This window comes from Sturnira hondurensis, unplaced genomic scaffold (assembly GCF_014824575.4).
Source record: "Sturnira hondurensis isolate 20B ecotype Veracruz unplaced genomic scaffold, ASM1482457v3 Scaffold0010428, whole genome shotgun sequence".
Classification (NCBI taxonomy): Eukaryota; Metazoa; Chordata; class Mammalia; order Chiroptera; family Phyllostomidae; genus Sturnira; species Sturnira hondurensis.
Window position 1 is genome coordinate 260524 of NW_028083059.1, and position 22534 is coordinate 283057.

At 40.1% G+C, this 22534-nt stretch overlaps 1 protein-coding gene across 2 annotated transcripts in view; it reads left to right on the forward strand.

Annotated features, from left to right (window-relative positions):
* ATP8A2 (ATPase phospholipid transporting 8A2) overlaps positions 1-22534 on the forward strand; it is a 562260-nt gene that overhangs the window by 41242 nt on the left and 498484 nt on the right. Inside the window, exon 1 of one of the 2 annotated variants that reach the window (XM_037058855.1) lies at positions 1184-1274. The exons of the other annotated variant lie outside the window; for it this stretch is intronic. Coding sequence (XP_036914750.1) covers positions 1208-1274 — 67 coding nt within the window. The 5' untranslated portion in view covers positions 1184-1207. Of the gene's footprint in view, positions 1-1183; positions 1275-22534 lie in introns of those variants that run through there. 2 annotated transcript variants of the gene reach the window in all.

Genomic DNA, 22534 nt, shown 5'->3' on the forward strand with positions numbered 1-22534 from the left:
TATTTCTGATACTGAGTCCAGAATCGAATTTCTCCCTTAGGAACCCCCCAAAGGTGCTGCCGTGCAGGATCACAACTCCCACGACCTCCCTGCAGAACACACAATGATGTGTCGCCTGGCAGTTGTCAGTCGGATGGCCTTCAGGTGCCTCCTGTGTGCCAGGACGGGGCGGGGGCAGTTCTGGCCCGCAGTTTGGCCTGGACACCGGTAGATGGGCCTCGGTGCTGCTGTGGGGTCTCCCTGACAAGGCGAGCACAGGGTGTTTCGGGATGGAAACTTACAAAATGGAGCTTTGCTCTCCCTCCCGTTCATCTCCATGCATGTCTGCGTGTGGGGCTGTAGAACTTATCGGGCCAGTTTATATTAGAGTCTTTCTTTCTTTACCATCGCATTCAAGGCTAATGTTCACCATTGCTTCTGCATATCCCTTGCAATATGACAGGCTTTTAAAATGCCACATTATTCTAACCTTTTCCCCCTACTTGTTTTTGAGTTTTCATTGGAGATGTTTCCCACACATGGCTTTGTTAAATATACTGAATTTTGGGACTTCCATATATATATAAACATGAACCCAAAGTCATCTTGCTGAGAGATCTTTTCAGTCTGTGGACTTTGAGATTTAAAATCCAAGAGCTGTTCTAACTGAGAAGTTATGTGGCAGGTGTCATCCACTGGCCCCTTCCTCTTAAATGGCGTGGCAATGGTGCCTGCCTCGGGGCCGCTGAATTCTGCGTGGATAGAGCTCCAGTGTGGTATCGGGCAGCCTGGGTCTTGGTCATGGTCTTGGTCATGGTCTTCCCTCCAACTTGCTTGAAGGTGCTGAGATACATCCCAGATGGGACTGGGAAATAAGGTGAGCCAAGGAGCCTCCCATTCATTTAGAAATTCTGCTGTAGTGTAGCAGGGTGTACTGCTGAGTATTATTTTCCCTTCCCTCTTTTTTCTTTGCCAGCTTGATTGGTGCAGCGTTGTTTTTGTTGTTGTTGTTTGTCATTTTCGTAAAAAATTTCTCCCCCCTCATCCTAGGTAACTCTCTACCATCCTTCACAAATTTCTCATATTTAGGAACTATGTTTTATGCCAGGTGAATTAGAGCAGGACTGTTCCAGGGTGTAATGTAATTCTTCCAGATTATCACGGGGATCAGACTTGAGCCGCCTTAATACCTAGACACCTGTGAACCAGTACTGCTGCTTCTGTCCACATGCGCGCATGTGGGGGGCTGAGCACCATGCCTTTGACCCCTGGCTGGAGGAGATGCTGCTCCATAGGTAAGGGCACATCCAGGGGGCGTGGGTGATGGGGCAGGATCAGAGGAAAAGCAATTTTTTGAGCAAACTGTTAGCCTGTAGCCAGCAATTCAATTCTGCACCTTGTAGGTAGGAATGATGGGTTCTGTAGCCTAAAATGAAGCAAAACAGCCTAAATGTTAGCAAGATATGTTTTGAACGTCTTGAGCCTTGAAATAGCTCTTTGCAATAAAAATATTTAGATGAAACCTCAAAGTGAATTAGATTGTATTTAGCAAGAAACTCAGAAGTTATGTGTCAAAATGATCTAACAATATCCTGTGGCTTTAGAATAGGTTGTTTACCTCAGTGGGCACTGGGACGGAAACTAGGAGCTCAAAGCAGGAAGCTCCTTATTGGGAATCGTGCTGTTCACATCATTTTAGAAATGTTTTCTTTCCCCAAGTTTGTTTTCTGACTATTTCTTTTAGTTTAACTAGCATGCTGGATTATGTTGGGTGTTTAATTTGCTCTTGCAACTTAGAACAATGGCTGTGAAAGAATAAAACCCCAAAGAACATGAATTCTGCATTTTTGGCAACTTTTTTATTTGGTAGAAGTTACAACTGCTGAAAACTGTGGTTGGGGAAGGAGCTGAAGCACTGTTTGTCAAGCTGGATTCCTTTTGGAGACTGAATGTTTTTGTCGCTACCTCGCAATTGGAACGGGGACTTGAGCCCAGAATCAGCAGTGGCTGACACCAAGTCCGCATGGCAAGGAAGTCGGTGCCACCTGGCCTGTGGCGTATTCTGGGAGTTCTCCTTCTTACCCCATCTAGTCTTCTCGTGGGCTGTCTACTTACTCGTTTGTTTCAACATTGCCACAATTTGGGACTTAAGTTTTTTCAGCCTCAGTACGAATTCTGACTCTTACAGACATACTTTATATAAGTATTATTGGGTGACCAGGAAAATGGCCTTAGTGAACAAATACGCAACACTAAAATGTCCTGCTTTGTGTGTGTGTGTGTATATATATATATATATATATATATATATATATATATATATATTTTCCCCAACAATTAGACTAGGTTTTTCTTTTTTCTTCACAGTTTCATTTTGTCCTTTTAACTGTGAGATAGATTATTTGTCTTGTACAGCTACGTGTAACAAATGAAACCTACGGAGATTTAGAGTTTTAAGCTGTAGAGATCATGATTAACCTTAACCTCAGATAGAATAATATCACGTTAAAGGTTTCCTAAGCAGAAGTACTGCCATTTTCTTGAGACACTTGAAGGGCAAACATGAGCTTTATTGGATCTTTTCCACCCTGAGGACTTTGCAAACAATAGAAACTCTTTCTTACAAAAGAAAGAAGGGACACTAAGTTAACTCAGGTAAAGGTAATTTGGGAGGAGAGCTGTCGACTGTTCCAAGTACAGCTGACCCTTGAACAACATGGGAGTTAGGGTGACTGACCCCTGCACAGTTGAAAATCTGCTGATAATGCCAGTTGACCTCCAAATCTGCAGATTCCCAGCTGCAGGTCAAACCCCCGTGAGAGTTGATCTGTGCAAGTCAGACCCGTGTTGTTCAAGGGTCCACTGTACTGTGAGTGGCTCATACTTTACAATGAGCACATGGAAATGCAATTAAAAAAATCAAAACTACCTTATACATGCTAAGGTGGCTACTGTAAAATAACATTTGAAAAACAAAGTAAGTGTTGGCAAGGGTGTGGAGAAATTGGATCCCTTTTGCACCGTTGGTGGGATTGCAGAATGGTGCTGCTGCTGTGGAAAACAGTCCGACGCTTCCTCCACGAATCGTATACAAAATCATCATGTGATCCAGCAAGTCCTCGCATGGGTATATCCCCAGAAGAATTTGTATACACATTCACAGTAGCCGAAAGGTGAAAGCAGCCGAGGTGTCCATCGATGGGTAAGGAAGTGCGACATGTACACACAATGGAATATTATTGAGCCTCAAAAAGGAAGGAAGTTCTGACACAGGCTACCGCATGGATGAACCTTGAGGACGTCATGCTGAGTGAAATAAGCCAGATTCAAAAGGACAGATGCTGTGTGGTTCCACTTGTATGAGGTACTTAGGGTAAATTCATAGAGACAGAAAATGGAATGGTGGCCACTAGAGATTGGGAGAAGGGAATAGGGAATTACTGTGTAATGGGCACAGAATTTCAGTTTTCCAGGATGAAAAGATCATTTTGGAGCTTGGTTGCACAACAATAATAGTGTGCTTAACACTACTGAACTGTACACTTGAATGGTTAAGGAATACTTTATGTGTTTTACCACAATTTAAAAAATAACAGAATTTACTGTATGTGCCTATGTACATCATGATTCTAGTTAAACAGTAGTGTATGGAGTTAATCCTAGTCCTTCCACCCAATTTCCTGTTCTCATTTCCTTTAAATTTTTTTTTGCTATTTTGCCTCTCTCCTTATGAAATACTGCATTACTTATTTGTTCATTGCTGTAGCTCTAGTGTCTAGAAGGGTGCCTGGCACCTACTAACTAGGTGATCAGCAGTTATCTGTTAAGTGATAGAATACCATAAGTGAAATAAAGTCACTTAAATGACAGATGCATTTATATAGTTTATTTCTTAAATATTTTTTATTTTTGAGATTCACTTTATTTTTATATATGCTCTATAAAATAAAGCATACAAACCTACAGTAGATAGTTGAATGAATTTTTATATATCTGTATGCCTGTAACCAAGAGCCAAATAAAAACGTGGATTATTTTCATCACCCTGGAAGATTGCCCATACCTCTCCCCAGCCAGTCCCCGCCCTGCCAGGTGTCCTCACGGTTCTGGCTCCCACTGCCCACGGATGCATTTGCCTTTGAATAAGTGGGGTTTTACAGGATGTACTTTTTTTGTCTGTCTTCCAGTCACCGAGGCTGTGAGATGGAGCCACGTCACCGATCCATTGTATGATAGCCCCCCATTTCTTTATCCACTCCATTGCTGATGGAAGAAGTCTGGGTTGTTTCTAGTTTTTTGTTTTGTTATTATGAATAAAATTCTTCATATTATTTATATTCACCCACTGGCTGCTGTCCCAATGCCCTTCCTCTAGCTCATATTTCTCCTTCTTCATGTGTATATCTCTCACCTTTCATGTACGTCACCCCAAGAAAATGGAGAGCAGCATTTTGTTTTAAACATTTCTTATGTATCTACTTCTCAGACTGCTACCCTGTACCCCAGCCCCAAAGGAGAACATTATCTATACAAATATTCAAATATTAAAAATATTTCCTGATTTCCTTTTTTACCCTACAGTTTAGAAGTGTGTTGTCTAATTTTCAAATATATGGGTATTTTAGTTTCTAATTATGGTCAAAAAACATATTCTGTATAACTTGAACCCTGTTCGATGTGTTGAGAATTCCCGTGCCGTGTCGTTGGTGCTTTGTCGTGCTGAATGGCCAGCGTGTGCCTTCAGTTATTGGGCGGAGTGTTCTGTAACTGCCAGTTGTGTCGGGTTGCTCTGGGGTTGTCACATCTTCAGTATCACTTCCGATTTTCCTCCTCCTGTTGTCTCAGCTATGGGGAAAGGAGTACTGAAGTCTCCAGGTATAATTGTACTTTTGTCTCTTACTACTAGCATAACTGTTAGTCTTGCTTTCTATATCTGTTATTAGACATGTAAATATTTAGGATTAAGTACTCTTGGTGAATTGATCCCTTTATCATTACAAAATGTGTCTTTTTGTCCTGGTGATACTCTTGTTTTCAGATCTATTTTGTCTGAGGTTGTTACACTCCAGCTTTCTTTTGATGGTGTGCATGGTGGCCTTTTCCATTTCCCATTTAATCTATATTTTCTATTTCAGATGGATTTCTTATGGACAGGTTATGGTTGGAAATTGCTTTTGCAATTAGTATAGTTGTCAATATGGTTATGTTTAAATCTGTCATCTTGCTACTTGTTTTCTATGTGTTTGATCTTTTCTTTGTTCCTTATTTTTTTCTTTTATTGTCTTTTTATTTTTTTACTATTATTGTTGTATTTTGGTTGTTCTATTTTTATCTTTACTCTGGGCTTATTAACTACAGCTCTTTGTTTTATATATGTAATTGTTGTTCCAGTATTTCCTATATATATCCTTTCGTTTGTCACTTTCTACAATTAAATAACAATATAGTATTTTATGACCAACATAAAAACCTTATTACAGTATACTTTCATTCTTTCTGTTTCTATCTTCTGCACTATTCTACTTCTAAGTGTAAGTCCCACACTACACTATAGTTGACCCTTGAACAACATGGGTTTGAACTGTGTGGGTCCACTTATACATAAATTTTTAAATAAATACTATAAATGTATCTTTCTTATGATTTTCTTAACATTTTCTTTTCTTTAGCTTACTTTATTGTAAGAATGCAGTATATAACACATTAAACAAACAAAATATGTATTAATGGACTTTATGTTATTGGCGAGGCTTCTTATCACAGTGCTATTGGTAGTTAAATATTGTAGGGGTCAGAAGCTGTGTGTGGATTTTTGACTATGCAGGAGGCTGGCACATCTAACTCTTGTGTTTTTCAAGGATCAACTGTATTATATTATATTATCTGTTAAACAATTAAAAATTTGTAAGCCACAAAAGACTCCGAATAGCCAAAGTAATCTTTTTTTAAAAGATTTTATTTATTTATTTTAGACAGAATGGAAGGGAAGGAGAAAGAGAGGGAGAGAAACATCAATGTGTGGTTGCCTCTCGCATACCCCTACTGGGGACCTGACCTGGCCCGCAATCTGGGCATGTTCCTGACTGGGAATTGAACTGGCTACCCTTTGGTTTTCACACTGATGCTTAATCCACTGAGCCACACCAATCAGGGTGAATAGCCAAAGCAGTCTTGAGAAGGAGCAACAAAGCTGGAGGCATCAGAGTGCCTGATTTTAACTATACGATAAAGTTTTAGTAATCAAAACAGTAGAGTAACGGCATAAAAACAGACACATAGATCAGTGGAACATAATAAAGAACCCAGAAATAGACTGACACATATGTGGCCAACTAATTTACAACAAAGTAGCCAAGAATGCAGAACGGGGAAAGGATAGTCACTTCAATAAATGGTGTTGGGAAAACTGGACCACTGTCTTACACCATACCCAAAATCAACACAAAATGGGCTAATGGCTTGAATGTAACACTTGCAACTATAAAACTCCTAGAAGAAAACATAGGGAGGTAAGCTCCTAGACATTGGTCTTGTCAATAATATTTTGGATTTGACACCAAAAGTAAAGGCAACAAAAGCAAAAATAAAGAAATAGAACTATAGCAAACTAAAAAGCTTCTGTGCAGTAACAGAAACCATTAACAAAATGAAATAGTAACGTACTGAATGGAAGAAAATATTTGCAAGTCATAAATCTGATAAGGGACTAATATTTAAATATATAAGTAATTTAAAAAACCCAATAGCAAAACCCCCCCACACAGACTGATTAAAAAGTGGGCAAGTTATCTGAATACACATTTTTAAAGTTTTTTATTTTTAATTATAGTTTACATACGATATTATATTAGTTTCAGGTGTATAGCATAGTGGTTAGACAGTCATGTACTTTACAAAGTGCTCCCCAATATTTTAAGTACCCACCTGACACCACACACAGTTATTGCAGCATTATTGACTGTATTCCCTGTGCTTTGCATCCCCGGGACTATTTTGTGACTGCCAATTTGTACTTCTTAATCCTTCCACTTTTTCTATCCAGCCCCCAAACTCCCTTCCCTCTGGCAACCATCGGTCTGGTCTCTGTATCTATAAGTCTGATTCTATTTTGTTTTTCCATTTATTTTGTTGTTTAGACTCCACATATAGATGAAATTATATGGCATTTGTGTATCTCTAACTTATTTTACTTAATATCATACCCTCTAGGTCCATCCATGCCGTTGCAAATGCCAAGATTTCATTTTTTTCTATGGCTGAGTAATATTCTATTGTATATATGTGCCACAACTATTTCATCCAGTTGCCTGAAGATACATTTTTTGAAAAAGAGACATAAAGATGACCAAGAGATACTTGAAGTGGATTCAGACAGTGTGCATTTGTTTATGTCTAGCTTCTTCCACTTGACCTTCTGTTTGTGAGATTCATTACATGGTTGTTCATAGTTAAACTTGACTCATTCTCAATGGATAGATTTTTGCTTCCAACGGTGTGAATCTATCAGAATCTCATGGTGCATTTTACTGTGAATGGAGAGTTGGAGAGCTTCCAGTTCGGGACTGTTTTAAGAGTGCTGTTATGAATATTCTCTTTTTAAATTTAAATTATTTTATTGTTGTGCAATTACAGTTGTCCATATTTTCTCCCCGCTCCTCCCTGACCCCTTCCAAACCCACTTCCCTCTCTTGCCTCCACTCTGTCAATTCTCAGCATTTGGCCTCCTCAAATGGAGATATCTGTGTCCTGAATTTGGTCAGACTGACAGGGCTGTTTTTGTGGGGGAGGGTGGTGGGTAGGTTCCCTCTGCTTTGCGGTTTTGTCCAGAAATTGTTGTCAGGTACAAAGATGATGTGATCGTAGGGCTCACTTCCTTTGTTTTTCTTCTCTCCAGGGTAACTTTCCTACACTGTCTGTTGTTTGATGTAAAAATTGTTGACTATTTTGTCAAGATTTCTAATTGTTACAGTGGAAGCATGCTAGTTTGGACCTCCTTATACCCCCTCATGGTCTGCAACAGAAATCCCAATTAGTGTATTTGAAATGGTTGATTTGCAAGGTGATGCAATCTCATTTCAATTTATGTGTCCTTGGTTATTGTTGTGTGATTTTTTGCCTTCTAAACCGGCTTAGACTTTCTAGCTTACCATGGTAAGGTTTGAGGAGCCAGTTGCTTGGATATCACCTAACTCGGGTTGTTATTACAGTAGCGGAAAGTCACCCCACACCAAAAATACAGGTATCGTTCTGGGTTCCGTTTTCAAAATTCTAGTGTAGTTTAAGGGAAAGAGATATCTCATTCTGAAAGCAAATATATCTTCATGAATATAAGGAAGTCAATGGGTTTTAGCTGGAAAACTTAGAGAGTGGAAGTTTCCAAGCTGGCTTAAATGTTAGTCTCACAAGAGACCACTGTGACCCAGGGAACGGAAAAGCAGGTGACTGCTGTGCCTGCCAGGTGCCTGTCTGGCATCTGCCCACCGTCAGGGGCTGAAAGTACAGTGAGATGATGTTTTACTTCGTTCTTTAGGTGCTATGAAGTATCATCTTGTTTTTTTTTCCTTTACTAAAACAATTCAATTCTATTTAGGTGCTTCTGTTTCTTTATAAACTTATGACTGGTTTTTATGGCTATGATATTTTTGTGTAAATCAAATATCAATATTGTGTGCTTGAAAAAGGTCCTGTTAAAGATTGATACCTATTTAAGGTGTATTCAGTATGTAATAGCAATTCACCAGTTATAAAAGTATTTGTGGGCACAGATGTCTTTAAAATACACTACTGTGTGTTGTTTTAGACATTGTATATTTCCAGGAAGATCCCAAATATTTAAGAAGACAAATATCTTCTTTAGCTTGACCAATGGATACTAAATTCATATTTAAAGTTGATGCTTAAAAAACGCAGTTTTGATAAGTTGAATGTTAATTTACCAAAACATAATAGAAAACTTTTGAATTAAAAATAACTTTGGAAAAAAATAAGTTTGGGCAGCCTTGGCTGGTGTGGCTCAGTGGATTGAGTACCCACCTGCAGTCCAAAGGGTCACCGGTTCAATTCCCAGTCAAGGCATCTGCCTGAGTTTTGGGCCGGGTCCCCAGTAGGCGGTGCATGAGAGAAACACCACACATTGATGTTTCTCTCCCTCTCCTTCCCCTCTATAAATAAATAAATAAATAAATAAATAAATAAAATCTTTAAAAAAATTCCTAATCTTCAACATCTAGCGTATATTTTACACTCAGAGCGTCATCCATTCTGACTAGCCACATCTTAAATACTCAGTAGTCACATGTGGCTAGTGGCTACTGTGTTGGGCAGCAGAGTATTCATTTCTGGCTGTTCTCTAATCCACATTGTTCGTCCTCTTAACAATTTAAACATGCACACCAATTGCTGTATAAGTACAGTGTTGATAGTTCACATATATCCATTTTAATGCACCCCAGATAACTGTAGTGAAAATGAGCTTCAGTTATTCATCGCCGTGCTTACCAGGCCTCCAGTCTGGCTGTGTCTACCTGTTTGGGTGATTGACAGAGTCCTTGCTGTGCAGCTTCTTTCAGTGATAAAAACTCGAGGGTCTCCCTAAACACAGTAAATGCTTTGCAACATTAGCTGTGACTAGACAGTGGGAAAAGAAGAGTTCTTTGGGTTCGTTAATGCAATAAGCAAGTGATTTTTGTGTGTGTGCAAGGAAAGGATGGGATTTCACCTGGGAGTATAAAAGTTATAGGAGTGATATGGCTAGAGGGAAGTGATGGACAGGGGAGCACCCTTGTGACCTGAAACACAGCACTGAGGCTAGCTTAGAATCCTGCCTGGCTGGAGTATGATGCGGGTGAATATAGAGACACTCTCCGGGAAAATGACCCTTGGCTAAGAGAGGGCTGTGGAAGCTCTGAGGCCTTATAGTAGCTACTGTTTAGATATTTAGCAACTGCTCTTTGATATTGTAACTTTTTCACTTGTCAACTACAGCCACAGGAGTTAATAGAATCTTTAATAAGAATCTTTAAAATTATAGTATCTCTGATAGCTATATCTAATATATCTTAGGAAAGTATATTGGTGCTTCAGGTCGGGGAGATTAAGAGACTTATTCTTACATTTCATGAAGTTGGGTACAGGGTTATGACTTTGGATTAGACTCGACTTCATTGTCACATCTGGTGTAGTAGCTGTGATGAGATCATTGTATTAACAATGTCAATATCAGGTATGTGAGGGCTCCATCGAGTTCAGTAGCTTTGCATTTATTGTAAGTCTCAGTTTTTAACCTAAGGCATCATCAGGTGTGCGGCAGGTGTGTGCACTGATAGCGATGGGGACCGTGGGAGTGCTGAATTAGGCCCCGTGGCAGCTCCGGAGCAAGGCTCTGTTAGCGGTCATCTGAACGATGAGTTGCTGTGCATTTTGTACATTTTAGAGGATTGGCTTTAGTAATTTTTATCATCCTACAAAACAGATTAAGTTGTTTAGAGCATTGGTTTTTGACTTTCAAACTTTAGCTCAGTATGATTTTTTCAAAACTCTGATTGTAAGTTATCCATGGAAGGTAATAGTAAAATTCAAATCAAAAAGTTTTTTTTTCATTCACAGTTACTGAGGCCAACTAAGATGGCAACATGCACTGTTCTAGCACACTTATTTTCAGATATTATAATTTTAAAATTTCTTCTTATTGTAAGTTGTTTGACCTAGGGGGCTAGGTAATTTGAAACATGTGCAGCTTTATTTCGAGGTGGCTGCTTGTGCAAACCCTTTCCTACTTTGTCTGTCTTCTTCCTCAGCATTTTGTTTCACATTGCTAGAACTTCTGATTGTTCTTTTTTCTTGGATTTTGGCCACATTCTGGACACAGGTGTTTGTTTTATTTTCCCCATGGTCTTCTGTCTATTCCAGCGATGCAGGTGTATGTCACAGTTACTTTTCAAAGCATCGAAGAACTGCTCTAGCCTTCTTGTGTGATTAAAAAACCCTCTGACCAGGTCCTTGTGTCTACATTCTTTTGTTTTGCTCTGGCAGGTGTGCACTGATTGGTTGGAAGATTCCATAAACCAGAGGGTTGCAGGTTCCATTCCCGGCCAGCGGGAGGCAAACTTTTGATGTTTCTCTCCCCCTTCCTCCCCACTAAAAGTCAATAAGCGTGTCCTCAGGTAGGATAAAAAATTATTTTGTTTAGTCATGCCTATCTTGTTATATCGGTAGGTTCCTATGCCACATTTTACTATTATTAGAAATATCTTTATAAAATAATGTTAGTTTCTAAATTCAATGCATGATCAGTGGAACCAGATGGACCCAAGTCTGAACCTTGGATAGCTCACCTGTGAACTAGGTGACTTAGGGCAAGTTATTTAACCTCATGGAGTCTCAGTTTTCTAATCTGTAAAAGGTGAGGGGGAGGGGATCTACTCTGTCACAGGTGGTTGTCAATTAAATGTGATTTTGTATGGAAAGCACCTGGCAAGTGGTGGGTCTTAGGAAATGCAAGTTTAATTGTTAGCATAGTCATTAACTAATGTATTTATCCTGCAATTTTGCATTATTTTATTATAGAACTTTGCAGTTTACTTACTGTATTTTTTCAGACTATCAGACGCACCATTCCTCTCCAAATTTGGGAGGAATGATGGTTGTTAATACTGTTGTTGAGTTCTGCTTACATTTACATTGGTGAAATATTGTGTTATTTACGTTATTAAAGATTTTACCATATTTTTTGTTTCAAAAATTTTTCCTATTTTCCTCCTCTAAAACCTAGGTGCATGTTTTGAAAAATTACTTTTTTCACACCCAGGGTCTCATTTTACCATTATGAAATTGTTATTAGGCAAAAAGCTAGTTTCTTTATTTTTCAGATAAAGAAGTCAAAGCTCATAGATTATTAAGCTTTAATTTATGGGTAAAACATCAGATGTTTGAGGAAATGAGAAAAATTAGGCTAAAATCATGGCTCTACTAAAAAAAGACAAAAATGTCCATTTATGTTTATAATGAGAGAAAGAGATAATATGTCTAATATGTTAGATATATACCAGGTGATTAATAAACCTTAGCAACAAAATTGAGTAGGTTATTTGCCAAAATTTAATTTGCCAAGATTACTGAGTAATTCCAAAGGCAAGTACTGAACGTGTTCTGAGCACTAGAGGGGAAGCAGAGAACAAGGAAAATTGAGCACATGCAGTGTACATTCTAGTGGGATAGACAGACAACACATGAGCAAATGATATTGACAAAAGTTATTACTGCTCTATAGAAAATAAATCTGGTAAAGATGCCCTGGCTGATATGGCTCAGTGGATTGAGTTCTGACCTGTGAACCAAAGGGTTGCTGGTTCGATTCCCAGTCAGGGCACTTGCTTGGGTGCAGGCCAGGTCCCCAGTAGGGGGTGTGTGAGAGGCAACCACACATTGATGTTTCTCTCCCCCTCTTTTTCCCTCCCTTCCCCTATATGTGAAAATAAATAAATAAAATCTTTAAAAACAGAAGATAATGCAGGTGGAGAATGACCAAAGGGAAGAACTACTGTATGTAGTTTTGTTAAAGAAGAGTACTTGAAGCTGTGACATTTGAGCAGAGACCCAAACAACAAGGAACCAGAGCTGTGAAGTTGTAGAATGAGGGCGTTCCAGCTGAGGTTATCCTAAATGTGAGGAATAGTAACAATAATAGCTAAGGACCCGAGGTCGGAGTGAACTAGACAGTCATAACGGGTAGAAGAAAAGGCCAGTGTGTCTAGAATACAGCCTTGTAGCCCATGGTGAGGAGTTTGCCCTGTGCGTGAAGGGTAATGGAAAGTTGAGCCGTTACAAAGAGGCAATTGATCAGATCTAGTTTTACATTTAAAAATATGACTCTGGCTCCATGTGGAAAGTAGGCTCTTGAGGGGTAAAAAGAGGAGGAAGAGGAGTTAGAAAGTTACTTCAATATCCGCGTGAGGAACGATGATGGGATGATGGGATGACCTAGGGTAGTAATATTTGAGGGGAGAGAGGCGGTCAGATTCCAGATCTGTTTAGGGTTGGGGGTGTAGAACTGACAGGCTTTCCTGACAGATGGGATATGGGATTGAAAGACCGGTCACATATGTGGGAAGTCACTGTGAGGGGCAATGCTGAACCGTTCCTAATTCAGGGCAATGAGTTTTTTACCCCGCACCTTATAGAGATGACAATCCATTTATTCAATCTAAGTACATGTTGAGTGCCAGAGACTGTAGGGAAATGAGATAGTATTTGACCTCAAGGACCTCAAAGAAGGACTTTTTGAAAGAAATGCAGTCAGTCTCCATGATGAAGAGGAGGAGAGAATTAACACCAATAGAGGAGAAAGTATGTACTGGCAGGGAATGTATCTAGGGAGGAGGTAGGCTTTGGGAATGGAAGGAAGTGGGACGCACAGTAGGTGCTGTTGGCTTTTATGAGTTTGTTCTCCTGTGCTCTGTGCAGTGAAGAATGAAGTTACTTTTTCTTCTTCATCATCGTCATCACTCATTTGAATTGTATCTTTAAATATATTATTTTTTATATTCATAGACTTACATTTTATGATCTTTTTATACATAACAATGATAAAGCTTAAATATGGCATGTTCTATGAAACATGCAAAGTGAGGAATTTATATAAATAATTTATACTCATAAAATTAAAGTTAAAAATATTTTCCACATCATTTGAGTTCTACATTGGAGTATTGAAAGTAAAACAGGCTTCACCCCTAGATTCTGAATTACATTGTCTCAGCAGAGAATGATAAAATCTAATCAGGAATAAATGATCAGGTATCTGTTTTTTATTCAGTAGATGAGTGGACACTATTTCAGTGTCTACTCTGAACTATAGTACATAGGCATGAACATCCTGGTAGGGTTTCACAGGGAAAGAGGCATTCACAGCCGTACCAGAATTATACTCTGTGGTCAGGTGGTATCTTCAGTCATCTGTTCAGATCCCTGGCCCCCTGGGTATGCTCTGTCCTACCTGGACATGAGTCATCCCTTTGTCCAGCATCTCCATGCTGTGCACAGTCCTGTGTGTGTCACTTAGTAGCCATGTTGGTTGTCATGGTGTCACAGTGGTTGTGTTCACGTAACCTTTATTTTCCTTGGTAATAGCCCGAAGCACAAGAAAAGTGATGTTGACAATCTGGGTATGTCAAAGAGAACCTGTCAAGTGCTTCCTTTAAGTGAAAAGTTCTCAACACACACTTTATTGTTGGTGTGTGTGTGCAGGAAAAAACATAATATTATAAATACGGTTTGGCACTATCTGCAGTTTCAGTCATTCACTTGAGGGTCTTGGAATGTACCCCTTGGGGAGCTGCTGTACCATGACCTTTTATTTCTGATGCTCCATCCTTTGTTGCTTGGCTATCTTTGCAAATGTTATGTGTATCATACTTTCTTCACCATTGGGCACGTTTGTCCACCCACTATATAACAGTTGTTCAAGCATTGTTGTCATTATTCAAATGAAACTAGAAACTGCTCTTTCTGTGAGTGTGGAAATGCAAGCTGGCCTTGGGGGAGGCTGGACTTCGAGGAGACCAGACACTGAGATAGAGTCTGGAGTCTGGGGGGTCCGGCCTGGGACCCCACCTTCAGTGGGGTTCTCTTTTTTTAATGTGTGGACTCTGAGAGTACACTTTCATATAATGAGAAAGAAAAAAACAAACCAAATAAAAGGTTCAGTTAATCAACAAATATTTGATTGTCTATCTTAGGAAATTTTTTGCCTTGAAACCCCTCCCCCAGATTATTTATAGTGTAGGTCATAGAAACGACTCATATAGTAACAAACAAAAAATTTAACTTGTAGAAATACTGAGCTAGTTGTTTAATTACTCTTTGACCCATTTTTATTATCTCCAAGATGAGCACGTGTGTCAAGTGATTGTTATAAGGATTATGGGTTAATACACGTAGGGTGCTTAGTTGAGGCTTAGCAAAAAAGAGTCATACTTTATATTATAATTATTTATGAATTCTTAGTGACATGACAAAGAAAACAAACTGCTGTGGTAGCAATGAACTGGTGGAGGATGCTGGGGTTTCAAATGGCTCCATCTGTATTTCTTTGGCATTGCTTTTCCTCTTTAAAGATGTTTTTTACATTTGAAACTTTCTCACTTCTCTGAGAAGAAATGTGATACACAAAATGTCAAATCAACAAGAAAGTCAGGAAAAGCCATCACATTGGAAAAGTGTTTTGTGATGGTGGAATTGGGAATGAAGGCAAATGAGTTGGTTTCCATGTTGACTTGTTTAAATCTGCACATAATTTTGAGGGTTCATTAAGATTATTTATGCAAGTAAAGAGTGTTAGGGTCATATGATGATTGGGGATAAAAAAATAGCAGGGTGATTTGCATGTGAAACTGGGCTGATGGTTGAAGCAATGAATGTGTGTTTCTCTTGTCCATGACATTTGATTTCCATGCACTTGAGTCCTCCACTTTCATCAGAAAGACTCAGCGACAGACAGAACTGGACATTTCCAGTTTTTTCCCCCAATTCCGTGGTTAGGTCAGATTTATTGTAGATTAAATTTAAGGAGTTACATTATTCTCTGCCCATTTAAGACTTATGAAATGTGTGGTCACGTTCACTTGATTCATTTGTTGGACACATTTAAATGCCTTCTATGTCCCGTGCACTGGGGATGGCAAGGTGATTGAGATGAACAGACACCCAATCCTCTTGGAGTTTATAGCTAATGTTGGAAAACAGGAAATGGACAAACAAATTTCATGGAGTGGTAAATGGGATGAAAGAAAAAGCATGGTGTCAGGGAATAACTAACAAGGGGGATACTATAGATATGGCAGGCAAGGAGTGCTTCTGTGTGGAAGTGGTATTTAGCCTGAGGTCTGAGTCATAGGAAAAGTCATAGGAAGGAGATAGCAAAGCAAAGACTAGGGGGACAAAATCCTAGGTAAAAGGAAAGGCAGGTACTATGTCTCTAGAGAGGGAATAGAGTTGGTGTTTTGAGGATGGAGAGAAGACCACTATGGGGGGTCGTATTCAAGAGCAAAGAGATTGATTGCTAAGTTGATTGACATGGGAGAGGTGAGCTGGCTGTGAGATCAGATGCAGTGAATCTGCTTTGGTGAGGAGTTGTGGGTCTTCAAAAGAACCTAAAAATGAACCTAAAATACTTGGAACAGTCAAACCACATCTTCAGAGAAAAGTGCACCTTTCCTAGGATTAACTGTTCAAAGACTGCATTCATGCATTTCGAATTGGCAATGGGCCTTTAAAGTTGGCACCCCCAGATTGAGGCCTCTGGGGCATGAAGAATGTCCCGGCTCGCAGCAGAGGGAGTTGCAACAGGAAGTCATTGGGGTTGTATCTAAGCCTCAGCAGATCCAGTCCATACAGAAAAATCCCTTGCATTGCATGTCTGAGCTGTCGCTTTCCTTTTTCTCCCTTGATTTTGGTTTTATATGTTAAATATATTTCTTTAAAGGGATGCATTTTAACATATCCAAAGTATAAGATGAGTTTTGAGGAACAGAAGCCCAATCTGTATCGCTGTCCTTATTGGAAACAAGGCTTCGAATTCCTCTGGCTCGACTTTCACCCACCAGGCTGGAGTCAGCAAGGTTCTAAATAAAGTGCTACCCACACGTGCCTCTGCTCACCCTTATTTCTGGAACACTCTGCTCTTTCTCCTTAAAACCAAGTCATACTCATTTTTTAAAAGTATATTTTATTGATTATGCTATTAGAGTTGTCCAATTTCCCCCCCTTTATTCCCCCTCCACCCTGCACCCCCAACCCTTCAGCATTCTCCCCCCGCCACCCTGATTTCATGTCCATGGGTTGAACATATAAGTTCTTTGACTTCTCTGTTTCCTATACCATTTTTTACCCTCCCCATCTATTTAATGCCTACCAATTATGCTTCTTCTTCCCTGTACCTCCCCCCCGCCATTCTTCCCTTCCCCCTCCCCACTGAAAACCCTCCATGTGATGTCCATTTCTCTGCTTCTGTTNCCCCCCCGCCATTCCTCCCTTCCCCCCCCCCACTGAAAACCCTCCATGTGATGTTCATTTCTCTGCTTCTGTTTCTGTTCTAGTTGTCTGCTTAGTTTTTGTTTTCCTTTTATTTTTTTAGGTTCATTTGTTGATAGTTGTGAGTTGGTTGTATTTTACTGTTAATAGTTTTGATCTTTTATTTCTTAGATAAGTCTCTTTAACATTTCATACAATAAGGGCTTGGTGATGATGAACTCCTTTAACTTGACCTTATCTGAGAAGCACTTTATCTACCCTTCCATTCTAAATGATAGCTTTGCTGGATAGAGTATTCTTGGATGTAGGCCCTTGCCTTTCATGACTTCAAATACTTCTTTCTAGCCCCTTCTTGCCCGCAAGGTTTCTTTTGAGAAATCAGCTGATAGCCTTATGGGCACTCCTTTGTAGGTAACTCTGTCCTTTTCTCTTGCTGCTTTTAAGATTCTCTCTTTGTCTTTAATCTTGGGTAACTTAATGATAATGTGCCTTGGTGTGTTCCTCTTTGGGTCCAACTTCTTTAGGACTCTCTGGGCTCCCTGGACTTCCTGGAAGTTTATTTCCTTAGTCAGATTGGGGAAGTTTTACTTCACTATTTGTTCAAATAAGTTTTCAATTTCTTGCTCTTTCTCTTCTCCTTCTGGCACCCCTATAATTTGGATATTGGAATGTTTCCAGTTGACCCCAAGGTTCGAAAGTCTGTCTTCACTTTTTGGAATTCTTATTTCTTCATTCTGTTCTAGTTGGATGTTTATTTCTTCCTTTTGTTCCAAATTATTGATTTGAGTCCTGGTTTCCTTTCTGTTGATTGGAAACCTTCCTTTCCTCCCAAACTGTTGGTTCCCTGAATATTTTGCTTTATTTCATTTTGATTATCTTTTATTTGTGCTTTCATTTTTCACCAAGCTCAATCAGTTCTGTGAGCATTTTGACTATCAGGGCTTTAACTTCTCCATCAGATAGGTTGGTTATCTCCTCATCACTTAGCTCCCTTTCTGAGGTTTTGCTCTGTTCTTTAATTTGGGCCATATTTCTTTGTTTGGGGCACCTCTTAAGTTATAAGGGAGTGGGTCCTTAGGAATTTACTAGGGCAGGGCCACGCTCTTTGTTGTGCTGTGGTGCTGCTTGAGTCAGAGAGGCCAGAGAGGGAACAATGCAGCTCTCCTGCTCATCTCTAGCCCACTTTTCAACGAACTCTTGTGAGACTGGGAGTTTCTCCCACTGCAGCAACATAGTCCACGACCAGCTCTGAGTCTCACCCCTTAAGGGGAAACCCTTAAGTCATCCCCTCCCACACAGCCTGCCGCCTCATTGCAGCCAGCCCTGCCTGCATGGGTCTGCTACCTCACCTTGGTTTCTCTCCATCTGCTGCCTTACTGGTCTGGTTGTTCTGTTTGACTGTTTGTTTAATTCTGTGGTTGTCGGAATTCCATGCAGCTTGATTTTCTGGCACTTCTGGTTGTTTATTGATTTTAGATCAGTTATCCTCCTTTTGGTTGTGCAAGGAAGGGAAGGGTTTCTACCTGTGCCTCTAACTTGGCCAGCATCATACTCATTCTTATAAACCTACTTCAGTTGCTTCCTTCATGAGACTGCCCTGTTTTTTGGTCTTGTGTGAGACTGGCGGTCATTTTTTTGTCCTTTGACTTCCCATATTTATTATCTGTCTGGCTTCTGTTGCCTCTCCTAAAGTGTAAACTTATGCCTTTCACTGTGTACCTTTCCCTCGCCACTGACTAGCAGAGTGCCTTGTATCTAGGAGGAGCCCAATAACTCTTGGGATGGATGTAGCCCCCAACAATATTTTAGATCATAAATGGTTCATGGCCTTTTATTTCTCTTCCTATTTTCTCTATCCATGAAAAGAGAAACCAATAAGATTTTTTCAGTAATAAGAAATCCTGATCCAGCAACGTTATTTTCCTTTTGCATTTATTCCTTCTGAATTCTTGGGTAGAATGGATTATAGACATTATATTTGGAGAGAGGTGCTTTGTGCAAAGCAGGGTCCAGAAAAGGTAGACACATGTCCCAAAACATGTGTCTACCAAGGCCGGTATGATCACATTTTACATTTGTACAGCATTTTCACTGTGTGTACAGCCCCCTTCTAAAAAGGTTGGGGGTCCACAGTGAGTCACTTCATTATGATTGTTAACTGATGTTCTTTGGCACCAATTCAATGTCAACAGGAATCCCCAGTTTGGGATGCACTGAAAGAAGGAAACTTTCTTCAGTGCAGTGGGGTGGGCCCCTTGTAGTACAGGCTTCCCCACTAGGTGAGGGTTCTAGGAACCCATCTGTATCAGTGTACCAGCTGGTGGTGTTGTGGGAGGCTGTGTTTGGCTTCAGTGAATTTTTTTGAAGACTCTTTCAGTGTGTTTGCCCATTTCATGATGGGTGATTTACTAGTGCACCTGCCCACACCATGATGAGTGTTCAGCAGTTTTTGACCAAAACTGGCATGATCTCCACACCCCACCTTTCCTATTTACCAAATCTCACCCCAAGCAACTTTTTCTCCGCCCCCCCAGATGAAAAAAGCCCTCAAAGGGAAACTTTTTGCTGATGTGAAAGAGATGAAACAAAAAATGGCAGAAGCACTAAAAGGCATCAGAATTGACAAGTTAAAAAGCTGTTTTGAGCAGTGGGAAAAAGTCTTGATAGTTGTATTGCATCAAAAGGAGACTACTTTGAAGGTGACTGAAATTTAAACATGTAGGGCTACACAACTTTTTTATAAATAAATTTCTTCTTTGGGGGTCCGTCCTCTTATTTCCTTGAGGTGAGAGTTGGGATATAATCAGGTTAACTGTGAAAGAACTTAGTTTATATAAAGGGTCTGCACACTATGGGCCAGATCTGGCCTGTGACAGTGGTTTCTACATTTTGAGACATATTCGTTAAACAAAACAACACCACCACCAACAAAAACAAAAACAATGAGAGAGAGAGAGAGAGAGAAAGAGAGAGGCTACATGTGACCCAAGGCCTAAAATATTTACTAGCTGACTCTGCACAAAACGTTTGCCAACCCTTGGTTTACAGAATTGATTTCTATATTGTGGAAGAAGAAAGCAAGCTCAGATGGTAGCTGACTTCCCTAAGCTCACAGAAGGAGTCTGTTCTACCAGAAGGAGAATCAGATTCAAGTTTCTGCAGCTCTGGCTTTCATTTGATCTGATAGACTTTTGTGACTCTTAATAGTTTCCTTTTTGGTTCTGTCATTTTATAGGATACACAGTGATGTCTGCAATGCAGTTCTAATACTACTACCCAGAGTTAGGCCAAACTTCACAGGTTCAGGGCACGGATCCCTATAAGAGTGCCTTTACTCCAGTCACCAGCTGTAAGCTCCAGAGATCCTAGGCCATCCACCCTGCTGACCAACTGGTTATAAAAATACCGGGGTTTCCACCATCCCCTCAATATTTTTATTCCTTTTCAGTATTTTTATTAATCTCAGTAATAAGCTAGAGTAACTCAGAGAACTCAGGAAAGTACTATACTTATGATTACAGTTTTATTACAAAGGATACAAGTCCTTTATCATAAAAGATACAAATCATAACCAGCTAAATGCTGAGACACATAAAGACAGGCCTTGGAGGGGCTTCTGTGTGAAACTTTCATGTCCTCGAGATATGTTACCTGAGCTTGGATGTCTGTAGTTTTTTTTTAAAGATTTTATTTATTTATCTTTAGAGGGGAAGGGAAGGAGAGAGGGAGAGAAATATCAGTGTATGGTTGCCTCTTGTGTGTTCCCTGCTGGGAACTGGCCTGCAACCCAGGCATGTGCCCTGACTGGGAATCAAAACATGATGGTGTGGTTCGCAGGTCCACGCTCAATCCACTGAGCTACACCAGCCAGGGCAGGTGTCTGTAGTTTTTATTGAGGTTTCATTACACAGGCATTATTAATTGGATCATTAGCCACATGATTGAAATCAGTCTCTAGCTCTCCCCACCCTGGAGTCAGGAGATCAGTTTGATAGACTGGCTGAAACCCCAACCCTCTAATCATATGGTTAGTTTTTCTGGCATGGTCAGCCCCCTTCTAAACAGGTCGAGGGGCCCACAGTGAGTCACCTCGTTATCATTGTCAACTGCTGTTCGTTGGCACCGATTCAGTGCCAACAGGAATCCGCAGTTTGGGGTGCAGTGAAGAAGGAAAATTTCTTCAGTGCAGAACAGCTCAGTTGTGATACAGCACAGCTGTGAACACAGCAAGACTGTGAGGCAGCCCTGGGGCCAAGCACATGTCCGACTAGACAGCTCTGCTGTACTCCGTGGTGGTCTGTCCTGCGTTGTGCTGGTCTGCTCTGCTCCGCTCTGCTCCGGTGAGACATCTTGAGTGTATCAGCTCAGCCTGGGAAAGTTGGTTTTCAGTCGTGGGTAGAAAGGGAAAGTGTGCTCCCAGAGCCAGAGGGGAGCTGGCTTATATGGACCAAAGTCCCTGCTCCTGGCTCCTGATTGGTCTGTCCTCGTACAAATGAGAATTCCAAATACAGTTAAATTGGTCCAAAAGGCACTGTCTTTTTTTAAAACTTAATGCAATTTATTTTTCTATAAGAAAAAAACTTCAAAACTTTATTGAAATATATAAAAGAATACCACAAAACATGGACATAATTCAGTGACCCTGGAAAGGATGCTTCATTTTAAACAGCTTTATGTAATTTTTACACAGTGAAATCAACCCATTTAAAATTGTGCATTTTAAGTTTATTTTATTCATTATGCTATTACAGTTGTCCCGATTTTTTTCTCCCCTTTATCTGCCTCCACCCTGTACCACCTCCACCCTTCAGCATTCCCCCCTGCCCTTGGTTCATGTCCATGGCTTGCACATATAAGTTTTTTGGCTTCTCTATTTCCTACACTATTCTTAACCTTCCCTGTCTACTTTATGCCTACCAATTATGCATCTTTTTTTAATCTAATTCTTGTTCAAGTACAGTTTTCTGTCTTATATTCCCAGCCCTGCCCCCCCCCAGCAATATGCTTCTTATTATGCTTACCTTTCCCCCTGCATTCTCCCCCTCCCCTTCCCCACTGATAACCCTCCATGTGATCTCCATTTCTGTAATCCTGTTCCTGTTCTAGTTGTTTGCTTAATTTTTGTTTTTAAGTTCAGTTGTTGATAGTTACCAGTTTTGGACATTTTATGTTCATAGTTTTGATCTTCTATTTCTTAGATAAGTCTCTTTAACATTTCATACAATAAGGGCTTGGTGATGATGAACTCCTTTAACTTGACCTTATCTGGGAAGCACTTTATCTGCCCTTCCATTCTAAATGACAGCTTTGGTGGATAGAGTCATCTTGGATGTAGGTCCTTGCCTTTTATATCTCTGAATACTTCTTTCCAGCCCCTTCTTGCCTGCAAGGTTTCTTTTGAGAAATCAGCTGATAGTCTTATGGGAACTCCCTTAGAGGTAACTCTCTCCTTTCCTTATGCTGCTTTTAAGATTCTTTCCTTATCTTTAATCTTGGGTAAACTTAATTATGATGTCAAAAAGGCACT